Below are 19,101 nucleotides of genomic sequence, written 5' to 3' on the forward strand. Positions count from 1 at the left end.
TGCTGAACCTGGAGTCCAGTATTGCAGCAGGCTCCAGTCCCGGTGCCCCTGTGAAGAGGCACCGTCCTCAGAAAACCTGCATGCTGCAGCTCTTGGCCTTGCTAAAGCACCAGGCTGCAAGCAGCAGGAGATGGGGCATCTTCACAGCTTTGTCAAGTAGAAGTGCAGGCCCCCCTGCTCTGTAAAAATCAGGGAAACATGAGCAACCTGTGTCCTGCTGTACCCAGATGGAAAAGATGATATCAACATACACACCTGGCCAGTGGGGATGGCCAGTGAAGGAAAGAATGCCCTGCAGCTTGCAGAGCAGAGGCATGGTTCAGAGCGGGGCATCCTTGTTTCTGGCTACCCCACTGCCTGTTTGCCCTCAGCACTATCTGGTTTGTGCCCACAATGACCAAAGTGTAGCTCTTTAACTCTGTGCTCTACAAAGTAGATCTAGATATCTCTGGCTCTCTAGAAAGATGGATGGAGAAATTTCAGTGGTTTGGCAGGTCTCTTTTAAAACCTCAGTACACCTTGTCAGTTTGGGGGTAAATATTCCCTTGCCATTCACACTCTAGCCACCCATGGCCCTTTTGTTCTACAGCAAATCTGTTGCTCTCCAAGAGGTAGATGTAACTTCAGATGACACACTGCTTGTATAAGTGGGCTCAGAGGTTTGATTTTGAACACTGGCTGGTTAAACATGACCTCACGGCCTCACCCTCCCTACCTCTGCTGTCTCTCTGAAATCACAGTCCTATGTATCACCTTGCAGAATGGCACCATGGCAAGGACAGTGACGTCAGCCCATCTCTGTGTGTCACTGTGGTGGGTTGACTTTGGCTGGCCACCAGGTGCCCACCAAGTTTCTCTCAATCCCACTCCTGAGCAGGACAGGGGGAGAAATTATGATGAAAAAGCTTGTGTGTCAAGATAATGACAGGGAGATCACTCAGCAATTACTGTCATGAGCAATACTCAACTTGGGGAAAATTAATTTAATTTATTGCCATTTAATCAGAGAGTAGGATATTGAGAAATAAAAAAATACACCTAAAAACACCTTCCTCCCACTTCTGCTTCTTCCCAGGCTCGATTCACTCATGACCTCTATCTTCTCTCCCCACTCCCTGCCAAACAGTACAGGTGCATAGGGTCTGGGGGTTTGTGGTCATAACCCTTCACCTCTGCTGCTCTTCGCTGTTGCTCTGCTCTACCATGGGGTCTCTCCCACAGGATACAGACTTCAAGAACTTTTCCAACATGACTCCTTCCCATACATTGCAGTTCTTCAAGAACCACTGCAGCATAGATCCTTTCCACGAGGTACAGTTTGTTAGGAACAAACTGTATGGGCTCCTCACGGGCCACAATGCTCCTGCGTGGGCTTCTCTCCATAGGCTGCAGCTGGGTCACTAATACTTCTAATGAAGTGCATGCTTATGCAATCATGTGTCACATCAGTCAGTGATAAAGCAAACAACTAAGAAAAGAACTGCCTAAAAAATCTAATCCAGGCATTGAGGTGTCATTTGTTATCCCACCAGCTTTTGAGTCTTGTTTTCCTTAATGTGTATTATGTTGCTGAAATCAGCTGTCTTCTACTCCCTGCCAGTGCTGAAACCTGTCTCCTCAAAATCATGTTCATGGCTGAGGCCTAAGAGTAACTTGCTGAGATATGTGAGTGCCTTCTGTTCAGTTTCTTGGAAACATTGCTGGTTTGCTTCCAAGAAAGAGGACAAAGACTGAAAAGGGCCCTGGGGATGTGTCCTGTGGTAGACCAGGTATACCTGATTTCAGAAAGGAGAACATATTTCTGGAGTCCCTGAAATCTACACACATTTCTTGTGATGAAAGCAGGAGCGGGAACTGCCAGGATAGGAAACCTGCCTTTTATGAGATGCTTTGCCCCGCTCTGAATGTCTTTGAAGGCAAGTACATTCAGCTCATTTTCCTCATAATTCTTCCCCTTACTCTTCTGTCCCCTGTGTCTTTGTGAATACTCTGTCTCCCAGGAACCTGCAACAACCTTCCAACCTGCAATTAACCCTTGTGCTGCCTAAGTGCTTGTATCTTGGTGAGTGCTGGAGGTGGTCCCCACTTCAGAGATGGTGAACCTATAATCTCCAGGTTTCAGAAGTGGCTGTCTCTTAAATCCATACTCCTCCTGTTCAAGACCTTGGCTAATTAGGAAACCCTATAGCCAGTGGAACTTTCCTAGTGTTTACTCCTAACTTTACTGTTTCCCTTACCAGCTGCAGCCAGTGTCTGCTGTCATAAATGTTTCCAAAGGAAACAAATCTATCACCCGGGGCAGGCCTGGCTCTGTGATGTTATGAATTGGGTGCAGTCATCTAGTATCAAAACAAGGGATTCCAAGCACTGGCAATCTCAGACTACTTCCACTGAGCAATTTTGCCTTCATCCTTCACTAAAATCCAGGTAACTGGATCAGCAGCAGAGCTCCTTTTCAGCAACATAACTAAATGGAGGGTGTTTAATTTCTGTCTTCAAGTGTAAGAATCTCTCAATGGAGCAGTGTTACCAGCAACCTCTCCCTCCTGCCCCTACCCCTTCTTTCAGACCATGTGTTCTCAAAAAGATATTTTATTTCAGTGGAAGCTCAGCTGACATCCCTGCAATATGCTCAGGTTCTTGCTTTGTGCTTCCTGGGAAGGATGAGGGCTCCTGCGGGGATTCTGGGTAATTGGGTTAGTGGCCAGCTCGTGTCAGGAAATTAAAAGGCAGCCCTGATCAGGTTGCTGCTGCATGTGATTTAATGGCTTTGTATTTATAGAGTATCCTGCCTCTAACCAGTGCCAGAAATATCACTATTGGAGCCATCCAAATGAAAAAAAGAGAATGAAAAATTATTTTTCTTTCTCTAAATTACCCCTGTGTTTAAAAACAGACAGGCATCCCCCTGTCCTTTGAAACAGGAGCTCCAGGTGCAGTGAGTGGCATCTTGATGTCTATATCATCCACATCCAAGTATTTTCCAAGGCATGAATTGAGCATTTGTGATGCAGCTGGAGCTGGGCCGGGTGATGGTGATGCTGTGACACCAAGCACATGCTGCCTGCAGCAGGCAATGGGAATTCTCCAAACCAAAGGCTTCCAATGGATCAGCTGTCCACGAAGTGCACATTGGGCTGATAGCATTTGGTATCTGCTTTCTGGCTGGTGCATCCAGGCCCCTTCCCATACCTTTTGCCATATCCAGCAGATTATGAATCTGTTTAGTTTGGTCTTCTCATGGATTTTGAATTATTAATCTGCCTAGGTTCTTGCCACACCTAACTAAATCTCTGTTCTACCAGACATGAAGTCCAGGCTCTATCAATGTTCATTCAAAATTCAGAGAGGCATCACCTCTACACAGGTTTATGATAAACACCTTGTGCATCCTGTCACCAGAAATTGTTCTTAGTGTTCTTTTATACAGAAAAGGGGAAGCTGATAAAAGCTGCACCCATCCAGGGATGTTTAGATGCCAGACATTGTGCTACAAGCTTCTAGTTCTGACAACACAGTAGGTAAGATCCTCTGAGGTGAGTGGGACTAGGGTGGGACCATGTATGTCCCATTGTTCTACAGTAATTTAAGGCATGTGCATCAACATTTCCACACCCTCTGGTGATCTGTGTTCTCAATCCCCTCCACTGATTCACCTCCAAAGACTGTGCCAGCCCTTGGGCTGCAGGGTATCCTGAGAGGGTCTTTACTCAGAATTGCCTGGCACAGCTGTTCTAATTTAAGAATTAAATAATTAGAGTACACTAGTTCTTAGTGTTGGAAAAGCCACTACTGAGGTGTGAACTTCAGGAGAGACTTCAAGGCTGAGAGGCCCAAGCAGAGTTGGTCTAAGGGTCTGGGCACAAGAGCAGCGTGCGGAGTGGGTGGGTCTAACTCTCTCAGCTCTGTGGGTTTCTATCACAAGCAGGCCTCTCTCCTTGCAGGGGTGGGGGCCTCTGCGCTGTGTCACGTATCTAAAAATTTGGTTCTTGGTCCATACTTATGCTCCTGTTCCTGTTCCAAAAGACTCATATGCTCTACCTAAATAGACAGAAAACTGGGCTAGAGAAAGCATTGGTTTGGCCCTGCAGGGGTTCCCTTGGCAGTCAATAGAGAGAAATATCTGTCATCACTCCTCCTCAGGTAAGCAGCCGGCCAGTGAGGTGAATGGACAGGTGCCTGCTTCTCTCTGTTGCCTGCCAAGGGAGCTCACATGCACAGAAGGGAGCTATCAAAGTCAAAAGTGAGTTAAATAACATGCAGGGCTGCAGGCTCCTCTAGACAGCAAACACCCCTTTGTGGATTTAGCTCTGAGCACTAGCTCTTGGAAAGTCTATGGGGCTAGGGTTTTGTCATCTTTTAGGTCCTCTTTTGAAAGGCATCCTTGGTGTTTTCCTGGCAGGCACCTGCCTGCATTTGTTCCTTTCACACAGTGCCCCTCACCCTGCTGTTGTGCAGACTTTGCTGCCGTGGATGACATAGCCAATAGACCTGCAATCCTGCTTCAGGCTGTTTACAGCTTTGGGAAGGGAGGCCATCAAAAGAGTATTTGCATGAATCATGAACACAAGGTGAGTGTGTGGGTGTGGTTACTACAGAGAGCTTTATTCCCATCTGCTCTTGAAGCTCTTGTTAATTCCTGACTTTCAGATTGATTGGGGGGCAAGATGAGAGGATCTCAGCATGGGAAAGAATCTGTACATTTCAGAGGCAACAATGGCTAATACTGCAAACACCTCTGCAGAGCTGGCAGCCACACAGCTGGCATCAGTGGAGGAGAAGGGTTGGTTTGCAAGCTGTGTGGGTTATGCCAGATCCTCTATGCTTTGGACCAACCACCTGGGACATGCTGCTTGTGTCTCTGTGTATGAGGAGCAAGAATGTCTTGTGTCATGCTCCAAGGCATGTGCCATCCTCTGGTACTAGGTATCATCAGGCATCACAGGGTTAATCTTTCTCTCTGAGTCCTGGGACTCTTCAGACAGACAGATAGCAAAGAAGCTTTCCTACCCAACATATTCCTGAAAACATCAAAGGTGGAGCAGGCTGCAACATCCTGCTTGAACTGGTCTAATCTCTCTGTGGGCCCTTGTAGCCCATTGCCCTTCCTCAAGCTAGTCCCCCACCCTCCCATTGTAAGTGTCACTCCCAGGCTTGTTGACCTGCACCATGCTAGTCGCTGAGATTTTCTGGCCATGCTGACCAGCAACCCTCAAGTCCCTTTCCCATGTTTCAAAATAGTTGGGTAATTGTACCAGTCATCTACCAGAAGATTTTCCTGGGGCTGGCCTCTTTTTACAGCAATGTAAGAGCCTAGTGGCATAAAGGGGTCTTTTCCCCTGTCATGCTGGAATCTCAGATTAACAAGAGAGCCTAGTCAGGTTGTAGCCTCTCTACTCTTGTTAGACAGAGATTATTTTCCCTGTAGTCCATTTCTTTCCCATCTTGACTGGTCTAACTGTTCAGGTCATTGCTGTTCTCCATTTCCTTCATAGGCTTCCTCCTGGCTCATCTACCCCATCACAACATGCTGTTTCTTCTTCTGAAGTTCAGAGGAAAAAAGGGAGAGGGGAAATTCTGTAGGAGACACCTTGGGTACAACTCTTCTCTCTTTCTTTCATCTCTGCTCTTATCCTACACTTTCTGGCTTGCTTGAGTAGTTCCAATCCATGTACTTCGGACTGCAGCTCCTGAGGACAGGGGCATCTCTGTTAGTTGCAAAGCACAATGCCAGCTCAACCCTGAGAGAGCAAGCAGGCTGCACTGATGCAGAAAGTGCAGCTCAAGGATTAGGCACGGGACCGGGCTAGTGTCTCAGGGAAGCTCAGCAAAAGCAGCCCTGTGGGCATTGCTCCCTGGCCAGCACTTGCCCTATATTCACTTTGGTCATGTCCTTCTTGGTCTAGACATATATTGCACCATGCAAAGCCTGTAGCTTGGCTCCTCCGTTAGCTCTTTTGGCAAGATAGATCTTTCTGTTCCTATCAATTCATGGGCATGTGATAGGACTCGATGGAAAGTGAGGTGAGGCTGGTAATTTGATGCGACAGCTGATATTGGGCCTAGACTGCATTTCCCACTGGCCAGGGCTTAGCTTCACAGAGCTTTTAAGAGTATTTTTAGTTCCCAGAAAAATAAAAGAGAAACTAAACCTGACTCTGTGTGCTGTCACCTCTGCACAGTCGGCTATTTTTACTTCCGACACTCGGCCTGGGTCCAGCTTTTAAAAAAAGCTGGAATTATTTTACTTCCATTAAGAAAAAAACCCCAAAGCCTGATGTTATCAAGTCAGCAAGGGGACATCTGATCCCAAAGTTGTCAGGCAGATGTCTCTCCGAGGGGCATGTCAGAGAAATGCAGGGAGCTTGAACAGATCAGCAGATCAGCTCTCCTACTGCAGAGGCTTGGTGCTGGCACAGACCTCTCTGTGAGAGCACTTGGAACACGAGTGGCACCCACAGGACACTTAGAAAACTGACATCCCGACCTCAGATGGCAGGTATGCTGAGGCAAAAAGTCCTACAGAGGTGCTGTCCCTGCCCTTCTCCGTGCTAGGTCAGAGGGTGCCCAGGCAAGCTGGGGAACTGAGACCAAGCGTTCATTTGTGAAGATGCAGCTGCCAGAAAGGTAGGTTATCAAAAGGTGATGCTTCCCAAACTTTGCTCTATACTGTTACATCTCACACTGAGTATGTAAACCTTCCATTCTTTGCTGCTCTAGCAGCCTCTTCTTGCTGATACTGTCAAGAGGGACAACCAGGAGTGCCTCAGGTGGTGACAGTATTGTGGGATGAGTGCTTTCTCTCCTGGGAACTGGCCAGTTGAGATCCATGGGAGAAATATATTTGTAGGGGAGCTGGAAGGCAACTGCTTTCTCTTGCTCTGACACCAATTCTTGTGTAAGAGTCTTCAATATTGACCAGCTGCATCTCATAAGTGGATGCTGCACCATCTAAAGCTCAGGTGGCTGCACGTTTGGTGGGAAATCCACACTTAGGTTTACAGTGTATGTACCACTCAGCCCATGCTCTTTCATCCATCTCCCTTCTTCTTACACATTCACATTCATATTCATATCTCAGTTAACATCCTGCTACATTTCTTTTCTGCTCAGGGCTTTCCTTCATGCGGCATTTCTGACCTCACCCACTGTACCTCCTTACTCCTTTTTAGTGTCCTTCAAAGTCCCTCTCAGAGCTGCATTGTAACACAGCCTATCTTAAAATCAGCCACGACGGAAATCAAAGTAGAACAGCAGGCATTAACAAGCCACCTGAATTCCACAGCTCAGTACCAGGTCCTGATTTTTGGCTATGTCCTTTCCTTCCATCTAGATAGGACCCATTAGGCTGTCAGATCTTTAGGGAAGGGAATTTGCCATGATGCTTATGTCTGGAGTTTCACAGCCAGGGACTTGGGAGTTGAAACGCTTTTGTTTGCTGTAGCACCCGCAGGTTGCTGCGCTCAGCGGCTGGCTCTGGGATGTGCCATGTCGGGAGCAGCCTGTTCCCCGGCTCTGCGGCTGGAGCGATGACGACAGGGTGGAACAGTGGCTCTGCAAATGCTGATTGAAAACATTTGCCTCAAGGAGTGTCACACAGGATGGGGAACGAGAGGAGGACAAGCACTTGTTCGAAATTAACAAGCCAAAGTCCTTGGGCAAAGAGACCTCTATCTGCTCAGTGAGGGAAGGAGGGATGGAGGGTAAATCTCTCTGCTTCTCTCTTATCTTTTTTTAATGCACTTAAGTCCTTTGTGTCCTTATAATCTGATTGAGGGTCCCTAATACTGTTGCAACCTGTGCAGCCATCCCTCTGCCAAACACTGGAGGATGGCATGCTTCTCCTTGGGAGAAAGAAAGGAGCTCTTTCCGTATTTTCTCCCTGCACCTCCCACTCTGCCTTCCCTGGTGCTTATCAGACTTCATGGTCAAAGCATCTTGCAGGGCTGTGTGTTGGTTTCTCCTGGGCTGGGAGTGGTGTCTCCCTGCACCAGTGACATTGTGCATACTGGCATGAGGGAATGGACATCATCCCCCAGCCCCTCATCACCCTTCTATTGGAAGGGATATCCCTAGATAAACTCAGGTTTAGAATTCCCTGCCTGGCCTTTCTGAAATCACTCTCTGGAAAACGTTGGTGCTCCCAGGAAGGAGTCTTGCCCACAGGCTAGTTGCTACTGGGAATGGAGGTAAAAGAAGCAATGGGCACCATTTTCAGCAACACTACCATGTAATGAGGAGAAAAGTGGTACTTATGCTTAGAGATCTCAGTGAATTCTCCACACAGAGTCTGAAACAGAAAAAAGGGCAGGGCAAGAAAACTACTCAGTTTTATCTGAGTTCACCTATTCAGCTTCATGTCTTTCCCTCCATCTTCCAGTGTCTGCCATCCTCACATAGCAGCCACTTGCAGCAGCAATTCCTTTGCTCTAGAGAGCTCCAGACCTGCTCAGTCCTGCTTCTCCTGCTCAGTGGAAGCAGCAGGACTCATAAAAGGAAGCAGCTATATGGCATTAATAACATAATGCTTATAAGCCTCTGTCCCCAGCATACCATGGCTCACAGGTAGTGCCACTCACATCTCACATCTCTGGTGTTGCTACTGCCAGAGAGATTTTGCTGTCAGACTGTATAACTGAGTGCTGTTGGCCTGGTTGTTGATTGTTCTTGCTGTCACAGGACTGTTGGTACTGTCAGGCAAGCTGATTTGGGTGCTCCAGCCATGAAGAGTATCAGAATCAAGATGTTATGGCAAGTAACGAACGGTTCCACGTGGTGCAAGTGGGGCTGGCAAGAGCATTACAGTAAAAGCTTTCTCTTTCCCATGACATAGTAAGCAAATGTGGCATTGAAACTCCTAGTGTGACAGACAGTGCCTCTTTCTAGGCTAGAATATTTATTAGCAGACTGCAGGTTTTTTCAGGTGTACAAGTGGTTCAAAGAGCATCACTTCGCAACTCATTTGGAGTGTTTGCTTTCAGCTGTTTGTGTTTATGCAATGGATTGATTGCAAAATATTAATAGCTCAATGTGATTAGTAAGTTTATCACATAATTGGTTCCTGTGATCACACTAAGTAAACTCATGTGTGTTTATGAGGAATAACTTGCAGGTTTTATTCTGTTTTAAAGCTCTTACATTTACACTGAAATATTTTTGTTTGGTTTTTTTTCCCTGCAAAATCTGTTTCTCCCAGCAACACTATGTTACCCCAGTTTCACAATAATTGATTACTAGGGACCATATAGCTGGCCAGAAATTGGACAAATATGGCTTTTTTCACTATTTGTTTGTAAGATTGTAATTTGTACTGATACAGCGCTTCTACTCTACCTGGTATGGGGTTTCTTGCATGGTGACAATCGCTAGTGTTTCCCAGTCACTGGGAACTGTTTCCAATATGCTATTTGGAGTTTGATTCACTATATTTCTTCAGTGCCTCCCTCCTTCAGCTTTATCATTGCTTTATTGTAGTAGAGGTTTTTCTGTTTATTTGAGTTCTGCTTTTATTACAATTGCCTTAATTGGTCGAGGCTGAAATATCTGTGTTGAATTCATAGTTCATCATCTATTTGCTATAGGTCACTTTTTTTCAAATATAAACAGTGACAGGTCACAGAACATTTAACTTCTAATTTTTAAGAGGAATCTAAAGCTTATTTTTATAACTGCAGGTTTGATTGACATGCAAAATCTTTCTTTTTAAAAGCAAGATCGTCTAGAGGGCATTTAGGTCTGAAGCTTTTTCATTTGCCAGTCAGATTGATGGTGATTCAAGAGTTTGAATGGGTTAATTTCTGTCTTCATTAATGTTTTGAATAAAAGCAAGGCTCACAGCAGCATGCCTAGAGCTGGAGGCAGTCTAGCTGGTATTGGGATTGCTGGGTTCAGCCGAGATCTCGTGTTTGGGAGAGTGAAGCTCCCTGGAGTGTGGGGAATGTCTTACTTAGCAAATTTTAGCATCTGCATCTCAAAGTTCCCTGTGGCACTAAGGAATCAGAAGGATTTATCTTGTCTTACCTGCAGGTGTTCGTCTGGATCGAGTCCGTGGAGGCCGACAGAAATACAAGAGGAGACTGGATTCTGAGAGTAGCACTTACCTGAGCCTGCAGATCCCTCCCCCAGCTAAAAAGCCACGTATGTATTAGTCTTGAATCATGGTCCTCTGAGCAACTCCTGTGTTTCTTTTTATTGGTCTCCCAAAATGTACAATGGAGCAGTCGTCACTTCTGATTCCTGTATCAGTCATCAGCACTAGGATTGTTTTATTATCATAGTGCAGAGGTAAATCAGGTATACCGAAGGTACAGCTCAGGTGCTGTATTCATTATGCCTAGGGCTAAATACCAGTAAGATTATGTAAATCAATTTAGTGATATTGTGATCTTTTCCTGTATCCAAGCTAGGTTAACAAAAGTGGTTCCACGCTGATTTCTCTCATCATACTACCTGTAGTTCTCTAAACTTTTTCACATCCCACTAACTGATTATTCATGCTTCTTCCTCCCCTTGTTGGACCTAGCTGAGACAATTGGCTGACAACCTTGCAGTAGCTTCCTGCTTTTGTCATCCCTGTATAGAGCTGGTTTGGTATAGTCAGATCACTACAGCTTGTGTAGCTGCAGTGTAGTCTTCTCCTGTTGTGACCAAAACCATTTCTGACATCCTGTGGCCTCTATAGTCATGTCTTATCCCAAGAAGGTCCTTCTAGGAAGGGCTGTTATGACTCTTTACTGTTACATGTCATAAGAGATACAACAGCAACTTCTCCTTTGAAATGTGCAGTGACTAAGATCGTCTCCCATTTGCTGGTGGCTGAGCCAGAGAAGATTTATGCCATGCCTGATCCAACCATGCCAGAGAGTGACATCAAAGCCCTGACAACCCTCTGTGACCTGGCAGACAGGGAACTGGTGGTGATCATTGGCTGGGCAAAGCACATCCCAGGTAAACAGGACGAGTTACAAAGATGTAAGCATGAACAGCAAACAGAACTATTATTTGTCACTGTGCTTATTGGTTTTGTCTTCAGTCAGGATATTACATATAGCAATGGGAGGAGAACATTGCTACAGAAAACTGCTTGTGGTAGGTTCTAATTGGTAACAAAATCCAATACAGCCTCTGGTGTAGGTGCCTAAATTGGTGACTGTACGTGTGTGTGCTCTGGGATTATACAAAAGGCTTCAAAATTATATGATAAAGTTCTCATACCTGGCACTGAGTGACACAGTGAAAGCACTTGGGAAACAGGCCTTGGGATGGTATGGTGACCTTTAGTGATTTTGCACTGCATCAACATAGTCTGTTGTGTGTATAGATAAATAAATAAATGTTATGGCAGGCCCTGGGCTTTTCCTGCCATTGACAAGACAGGTATCCACCCTGTCTGCAGTGGGCATTCTTGCCCAGACTCAGGAAAGCTTTTGTCATACTGGATTCATCACAGAACAGGCCCCATTTGGATGGAGAACATACTCAGTGGTTTCAGTCAATTCCCAGGCTTCTATGCTGACAAATAGTGAGGACACCTTACTGGCAGTGTGACTAGTGTCTGAAGGCTCACTGACTGTAACCAGTCAGTGAGCCTGTGCGATTGAATGACATAGCAAATGTCTCACACCTGCAGGCAGACTTAGGCTGAAGGAGCCGACATGGCCCTAAGGGGAGTTCTGGGAACAAAGATTTGGACTGGGAAGGGAAAATGTCCCCTCTCTCTAGTCCACTGCACTCCTCCTAAAAATGATAGGTGTGATTTGGGTGTGGGGGAAGTTGGCGTGGGAACTTAGGGAGTATCTTTGGAGTTTACATGGCTGCTTTTCAAAGACTGCTTCAGATGCCTACTATGAACACCGCTCTACAGGTCTCTCCTGCCTTCTGTCCCCCTTCCTTGTGTCAGGAGAATGTGAGGTCTAGCCACAGGATCGCAGTATTTAACCCATATTGCACATTGTGTCTTCCACTACATGGGTCTGTGTCCTCTTGCTTTGCTTCGTGGCTTTGAGTTCTTCCATGTTTGGTGAGGCATCTTAGCACAAATGATCAGTTTAGTTCTCCCATGTATTTTCCTTCTCTTTGTATCTCCTCTTCTGGCTTTTTGGTGGCTGCTTTTTTTCAGAGGGAGTGTTTCTTCTGTGACTCTAGAGTTAGTGGTTTCCTGGGCTGTATAGAATGTGGACTGATGTGGTGGGACTATAAAGTCTGGAGAAACATTCTCAGGACAACGTTTCTGAGAAGAGGTTTATCTCAGTGGTGCCCTTCTTACAAAAGATCTGCAGTACCTGCAGGGATTACACCCATCACTAGGGCTGGAATCCATCTGGGGCTGATTCATCATAACAAATGGGGTTACACCAGCGATTAGGGAACTCAGCCTGGATTGCTCTACTAACCCAATACTTGGGGTGTTAACAGGAATGATTTTAATGCAATGGCATTAGCTGCTACAGCTGCCCACTGAGGTACTGTTGTATGTTCTTCTGACCTTGGCTGTTTCTGTTCATGCAGGGTGCTCTGCTGTAGTTCTCTGGCTTGTGGCCTGGGATGCTCAGCTCCAAGTTCCTACAGAGTTTTCCAGCCTGCCGTGGTGATATTATCCCAGAACAGGGGTACAGTAGAGATTACTCTTACACTGTGAAAGGGGCTCTTCCTGTCCTTTCTGACAGGGCAAGACATACCTGCCATCATACCAAAGGCCCTGCAATGCAGTAACAGCCATCAGCCTGGCACAGCTCAGACCAGCAGCAGTATTATAACAGGGCTGTGCATACAGGAGAGAGCTCAGGAATTGTTACACAAGGGAGCAGTACCAAGAAACAAACATAACAAGTAGTTAATAAAAAGGGAACAAAATACCCTATAGTTCTGAAATAAGTGTGAAACATACTGAGTTAGGCAGCAAGGGGGCAGGGCAGGGCCAGGATGCTGTCAGGTGTCTAGATTATCCATGCCTTATATTTCTGCCTTCCACAGATTTTGAGCAAAACAAAACAGTTTTTCCTGTGTGCATGAACTCTTGGATGGAAAGAAGTGGAGAAAGGAATAAAAGTCACATGTCCCTGCCTTGTGTTTACACTGGAATCAGCAAAGAACAGTGTAACATTTAAAGTCATAACATACCTTCAGGATCCCAGGTGTCACCACAAACTTCTGTCCTACAGTGTTAGCAAATAAAATCAGTTAAGCTTAAATACACTCTCCTATGATAACAAGAAAGCATGATTTAATGGTGTTTAGCAAATGTTATTAGCTCAATAGCCTTATTAGCCATTAGCTCAAAAGCCACGCTTAGCCACTGTGCAATTGTCCCCTTTTGTATGAGGCCCCCTCCCCACTGCCCACCCTCCCCCCTGTGCTAATTGTCTTTGAACAACATCTACCTTTTCTGCATGTCTTGATGGAGGGAGACAAGACTTCTCTCGAGGGGTGACAACGAAGGCTCTCCCAGGGTGGCTGTTGTGCTGTTCTCACTAGGAAGGCGATAGTACTAGCACAGAATGAAATATGGCAAGTGGAGTGACAGCAGCTGTGTCTGGAGTGGCCTCAGATCCTATAATTACATCTCCCTTTATTACCTCTGCTAATGGCCCTCCAGGATGACAGAAATGATAATAAATTAACAGATTATGAACTCCACTTGCCACAAATTATGTGACTTTTTTTTTTTTTAATTCTGGGAGGTCCCACCGCCAAATCACTGAAAAAAAAAAAAAAAAATCACAAAAAATAGAAAACCTGAATGTCACATCAGCTATTGCAAATACAGCATTTTTTCCCAACCTGCACCTGGGAAGGAGGGAAACATGCATACAGCTCTAAGCTAGAGACATAGGCTTCTCTTTGGGGAGCCTAGGGTGGCAGTGAAGCATTCAGCACCTTCCAGGATAAGACCTAACAAGAACAGCAAGAAATAGATCACTAAGGGCACTTTCTGGACGCTGTGCCATCAGACAGCTCAGGAATGCAAAAGGGCTGGATCCTAGCAATTCCTGGGAGCTGTAAGATGGCAAGGCAGTTGAATTTCACACCTAGAGGTTCTCTAGTGTTACAAGCCTACAACAGAAAGCCTGTGATTTTGACCAGGTGAAACTAACATTTATCTTACCTGATCTCAAGTTTTATAGCATAGGAAGCCCCAGCTTTTATGATCTTCCCCTGTCTATGCAGACTGCAGTGATACAGGCACAATGCTCCAGCCCTTGCATTCTACACGTGTAAACAGTGGAGGAAAAGGGTCCCAATTCTGTCAGACATTTCAGGTGGAGGGTCAGCACACCCTCCCTCACACCCACCTGCCAGAGCTGGAGTCATTGGCTACCTTGGAGTGCTTCCAGCAGGGGGCTTTCCCAGGTGGGTAGGGCAACTACAGCTGGCTCTTCTGTTATCCTTGGCACAGGGTAAATGCATCTCTCCTGTGCGATTCCCACTCCCCCTCCCCACTGCCCACCCTCCCCCCTGTGCTAATTGTCTTTGAACAACATCTACCTTTTCTGCATGTCTTGATGGAGGGAGACAAGACTTCTCTCGAGGGGTGACAACGAAGGCTCTCCCAGGGTGGCTGTTGTGCTGTTCTCACTAGGAAGGCGATAGTACTAGCACAGAATGAAATATGGCAAGTGGAGTGACAGCAGCTGTGTCTGGAGTGGCCTCAGATCCTATAATTACATCTCCCTTTATTACCTCTGCTAATGGCCCTCCAGGATGACAGAAATGATAATAAATTAACAGATTATGAACTCCACTTGCCACAAATTATGTGACTTTTTTTTTTTTTTAAATTCGGGGGGGCCCCCCCGCAAAATCACTAAAAAAAAAAAAAAAAATCACAAAAAATAGAAAACCTGAATGTCACATCAGCTATTGCAAATACAGCATTTTTTCCCAACCTGCACCTGGGAAGGAGGGAAACATGCATACAGCTCTAAGCTAGAGACATAGGCTTCTCTTTGGGGAGCCTAGGGTGGCAGTGAAGCATTCAGCACCTTCCAGGATAAGACCTAACAAGAACAGCAAGAAATAGATCACTAAGGGCACTTTCTGGACGCTGTGCCATCAGACAGCTCAGGAATGCAAAAGGGCTGGATCCTAGCAATTCCTGGGAGCTGTAAGATGGCAAGGCAGTTGAATTTCACACCTAGAGGTTCTCTAGTGTTACAAGCCTACAACAGAAAGCCTGTGATTTTGACCAGGTGAAACTAACATTTATCTTACCTGATCTCAAGTTTTATAGCATAGGAAGCCCCAGCTTTTATGATCTTCCCCTGTCTATGCAGACTGCAGTGATACAGGCACAATGCTCCAGCCCTTGCATTCTACACGTGTAAACAGTGGAGGAAAAGGGTCCCAATTCTGTCAGACATTTCAGGTGGAGGGTCAGCACACCCTCCCTCACACCCACCTGCCAGAGCTGGAGTCATTGGCTACCTTGGAGTGCTTCCAGCAGGGGGCTTTCCCAGGTGGGTAGGGCAACTACAGCTGGCTCTTCTGTTATCCTTGGCACAGGGTAAATGCATCTCTCCTGTGCGATTCCCACTTGCCATTACTGCCTCTGGGAGAGAGTGATTAACAGAGGTACTGTATGTACAAGCTACTGCTAGGGTTATATCAATTTTTCTACTTTATTCTCTAGCAGTTAAGTGTGAGGCATGTCCATCCCGAATCCTCCCACTCTACTACATGACTCTTTCTCAATCTTTCACAAATTTTGTTAGCAGACTGTGATGAGGCAGTGATGGAACCCCTTTTCTAATCCAAGTGGGGAATGAAGATGCAAAAAGACCACGTGACTGACCCAGAAACTGGACGTAATGCTGGTCTGTTCTCCATGGTCAGAGCTAGGAGATGGATGACTATAGAAGAGATTACAGGTGCTAGAAACTGTCACACCACCATTAGTCCTGTCTCAGGGCTAATCTCATCAGTTCCCTCTGCATCAAGCAGGAGACATGGGGAGACAGGATCTCGAGCCTTTGAGCTGCATCAGCCTGCACTCGAGCTCAGTCAGGAGAGCTGCATTCCAGAGCAGCCCAGTTCTGACTGCAGAAGGTAAGGGGCAGAAGAGTGAGGCAAACAATGAGGCACCCCTGAGGTACTTACAGCTGATAAAGGGGTGGGATTCACCAGGTGCAGGGAGCACAGGCTGTGCTGTAGAGGAATCAATCTCACAATCATGGAGCTGGATTTGCAGCTCTTCTCTCCAGTAGCCTGGACTCTTCTTTAGCTGTTCCCTCTGGCACTCCTCCCCAATGGTTTATTGATTCTTCCCTCCCACCCGTTGCTCCCCTCAGACCTTGCACACACAACACGTGACAGCTGATTGGTATCTGTTAATTAATGTGGCCTGGGGCCTCTTTTCTATTCAGTGGCCTGATAAGGGAAATTGGATGTCCAAGGGCTGCCAGGCCATTATCACCCTTTGCTTCCCCTGGCAACACAAACACAAAACATGGCATAGTGATAAATAAATACCACTAACCCACCCTTCTGCCTTCCCTTCCCCAGCTGAGATAGTGCAGATAGAAAAAGAGAACCCACAATCAGTCAATATAGCAATCATCAGCTCTTTTGTTAATTGCCAACTTGATAAGAAGACAAATCAAATGATCATCATGGTGGCTTGCTACCCAGGCCCTGATGTGGGGCCAGCTACTATGAGCAGGGATAAAAGAGTCCCACTGAGCCTAGCACACAGCCAGTGGGCAAGGGAGGCTCCTGGACAGAGGCCTCTTGGTGAGCCCTGAGACTTACTAAAAGAGAAAACTGGCAGGAGAGACTGGTGGAGCTGGTGGAGGAGAGGTCTCCCAGCTGAGCGGTGTCTGTCCCATTGTATGTCCCATTCTCTCACAGCCCTGGAAACCTTTTGACTCGAGCTGCCAAAAAGCACAGTCCCTGCCTGTCGGTGGTGTGTAGGTCCACAGATAGGACCAGCACACTGTTCTTGGCATCCCTGTCTGTAATGGCTGTTGCACACTGCCCATCTCCCTGGGTCTTTCAAGGGTGCCTGGTATAGAGAACATGAACAGACAGCTTTTTCCCCCCAACCTTGGGACAGACGGTCCTTCTGTCTTTCAGCCTCTCCACTCTCTCAAGTGGGCTCTGAAGCTGTCAGGGGGCCCTATCATCCAGATGATGATTGCTCTTTCTGTATTTGAGGAGAATGAATTGGTTCACTGCTGGGAGCTAATTCTGTTGCTACTGGGTTTGGCTGTAATTTAGGTACTTGTATGACACCCTAAAGGTGGCTTTGACACTGGGAGGGATTGTTGGCCATGAGTTGCAGAAAGCTGATGGTGTGGAGCTCAAGGAGTGATGAGGACTAGAAGAGGATTCTGTTCATAAATGTATGCAGCTTTTGAATACCATTTTGGTGCTCTGTTGTGGCAGGACCTTTTCTGATGTTGCCAAAATGAGAGATGCAGTATGCTTGTTATCCAGACCTGTGTCATTCCCTCCTATCCCATCAAGAAGCCCTGATTTCTGCCATCTGGAGGTCTTCTCTGTTCTTTGGACAGCTGGAGCAGACTAAATAGGCTGCAGTTCAAAACTACATAGGAACAGCAAAGCAGGATGATGTGGTACAGAACATTCGCTGCTATAGAAGACGCAGAGGTCATTGAAAAGAGGTTATCATTAACCTTGGGTTGCAGTGAATGCAGTCAGAGTATCAGGCACCTGTTTGAGGCTGTGGGTGGGCATGGGAGCAAAGAGAAGGGTAAGGTGCAGAGACAGGGTCACTTTAGTAAGCTGCCTTTTTTTTCCCCCTTTTGTAAAGCAGCAGGTTGATGGGGGAGAGTGTTTGCAGTGAATCCCAGGGAAACTAAGGACCCCACAGCTTCTAGAGTCTTTGCTGCATGCCCATTTGACCCTGCTTCTCTTTTGACCCCTGTCAGGGTTCTCCAACCTCTCTCTTGGGGACCAGATGAGCCTCCTGCAGAGCGCCTGGATGGAAATCCTCATCCTGGGCATTGTGTACCGCTCCCTGCCATACGAGGACAAGCTTGTCTATGCTGAGGACTACATCATGGATGAAGAGCACTCTCGTCTGACGGGGCTGCTGGAGCTCTACCTGGCCATCCTACAGCTGGTGCGCCGCTACAAGAAGCTCAAGGTGGAAAAGGAGGAGTTTGTCACACTCAAAGCTCTGGCCCTCGCCAACTCAGGTACAGCCCTGGCCCAGCCAGCCTCACAATGAGAGAGTCAAGGCCCATTCTGTTATATGGCCTGGTAGGAAAACAGAGCCTACTGCCCAAGACTGTACTCTGCTTGTGTCATGAAACATCCTCAAAGCTCTTGTCTGTCCACAATGCAGGACCTAAGCTGGCTAGCAGGGAGAAATGAAGCTGATTGCTGCAAGAGTCCCAGCTGTGCTCTGGCCCTGTATTAGGGAGTGGAGTCAGACAGGCATGGGATGGCTGCTGGTTTCTGGCAGTAAAAGAAAGGCTGTGAAGCCCTTCTCCACTAGCAAGCTGACTCCGGTGCTGTGAGTTCAGAAAAGGGGATGTGAGCCATGCCTCCATCCAGCTCAGAAGTGTGGGTGAATTGCAGGAAACAGGGAAACCCTGGTTCCAATTAAAATCTCACAATTAGCTGGGGAACTGGGGCTGCATAATTCTGTCCTGGAGAATTTTAGTGACCACAGACAGAAAGAATTCCCTCTTTAACTGGGAGACAGTGTAGATCTGGATAGTAGTGAGTAAGACATGCTGGTAGAGGTCTGATGTTGCCTCTTCTGTTTCTTCTTGTGAAGAGGGCCCTTAGCCCATTGCCTTCTGTCTCAGGCGGTGGGAAAAACAAGAGGTGCTGTGTGCTGCACTGAGGTTGCACAAAAGCCAGATACCCATTAATCCCTCCTAAATGGGGAATCGCTGAAGCAACTGTGTGGCGAGGGCTCCCTCTACATCCCTTGAGTCTCACTGTCTCACATCACATCTCCTTGCTGATCCACCTCGTGCAAATCAGAGAATTCACCCTTGCAGCCCAGCAGTGAGTCCAGTATCTGTGTTTGGCTGTGTTTGTATCTAATAATTAATCACTCTCTCACACACACACAAAAAAAAAAAAAAAAAAAAAAAAAAAAAAAAACAAAATTTTTTTAAAATCAGT

At 46.6% G+C, this 19,101-nt stretch overlaps 1 protein-coding gene across 3 annotated transcripts in view; it reads left to right on the forward strand.

The window, feature by feature from the left end:
• Positions 1-19,101, forward strand: part of ESRRB (estrogen-related receptor beta) — a 100,220-nt gene that overhangs the window by 75,499 nt on the left and 5,620 nt on the right. For all 3 annotated transcript variants that reach the window (XM_009993894.1, XM_009993895.1, XM_009993893.1), the window contains 3 exons: positions 10,027-10,137; positions 10,786-10,947; positions 17,889-18,158. In XM_009993894.1, coding sequence (XP_009992196.1) covers positions 10,027-10,137; positions 10,786-10,947; positions 17,889-18,158 — 543 coding nt within the window. The remainder of the gene's footprint in view (positions 1-10,026; positions 10,138-10,785; positions 10,948-17,888; positions 18,159-19,101) is intronic.

The sequence above is a fragment of the Chaetura pelagica genome, unplaced genomic scaffold, assembly GCF_000747805.2.
Source record: "Chaetura pelagica isolate M959 unplaced genomic scaffold, ChaPel_1.0 scaffold11, whole genome shotgun sequence".
Lineage (NCBI taxonomy): Eukaryota > Metazoa > Chordata > Aves > Apodiformes > Apodidae > Chaetura > Chaetura pelagica.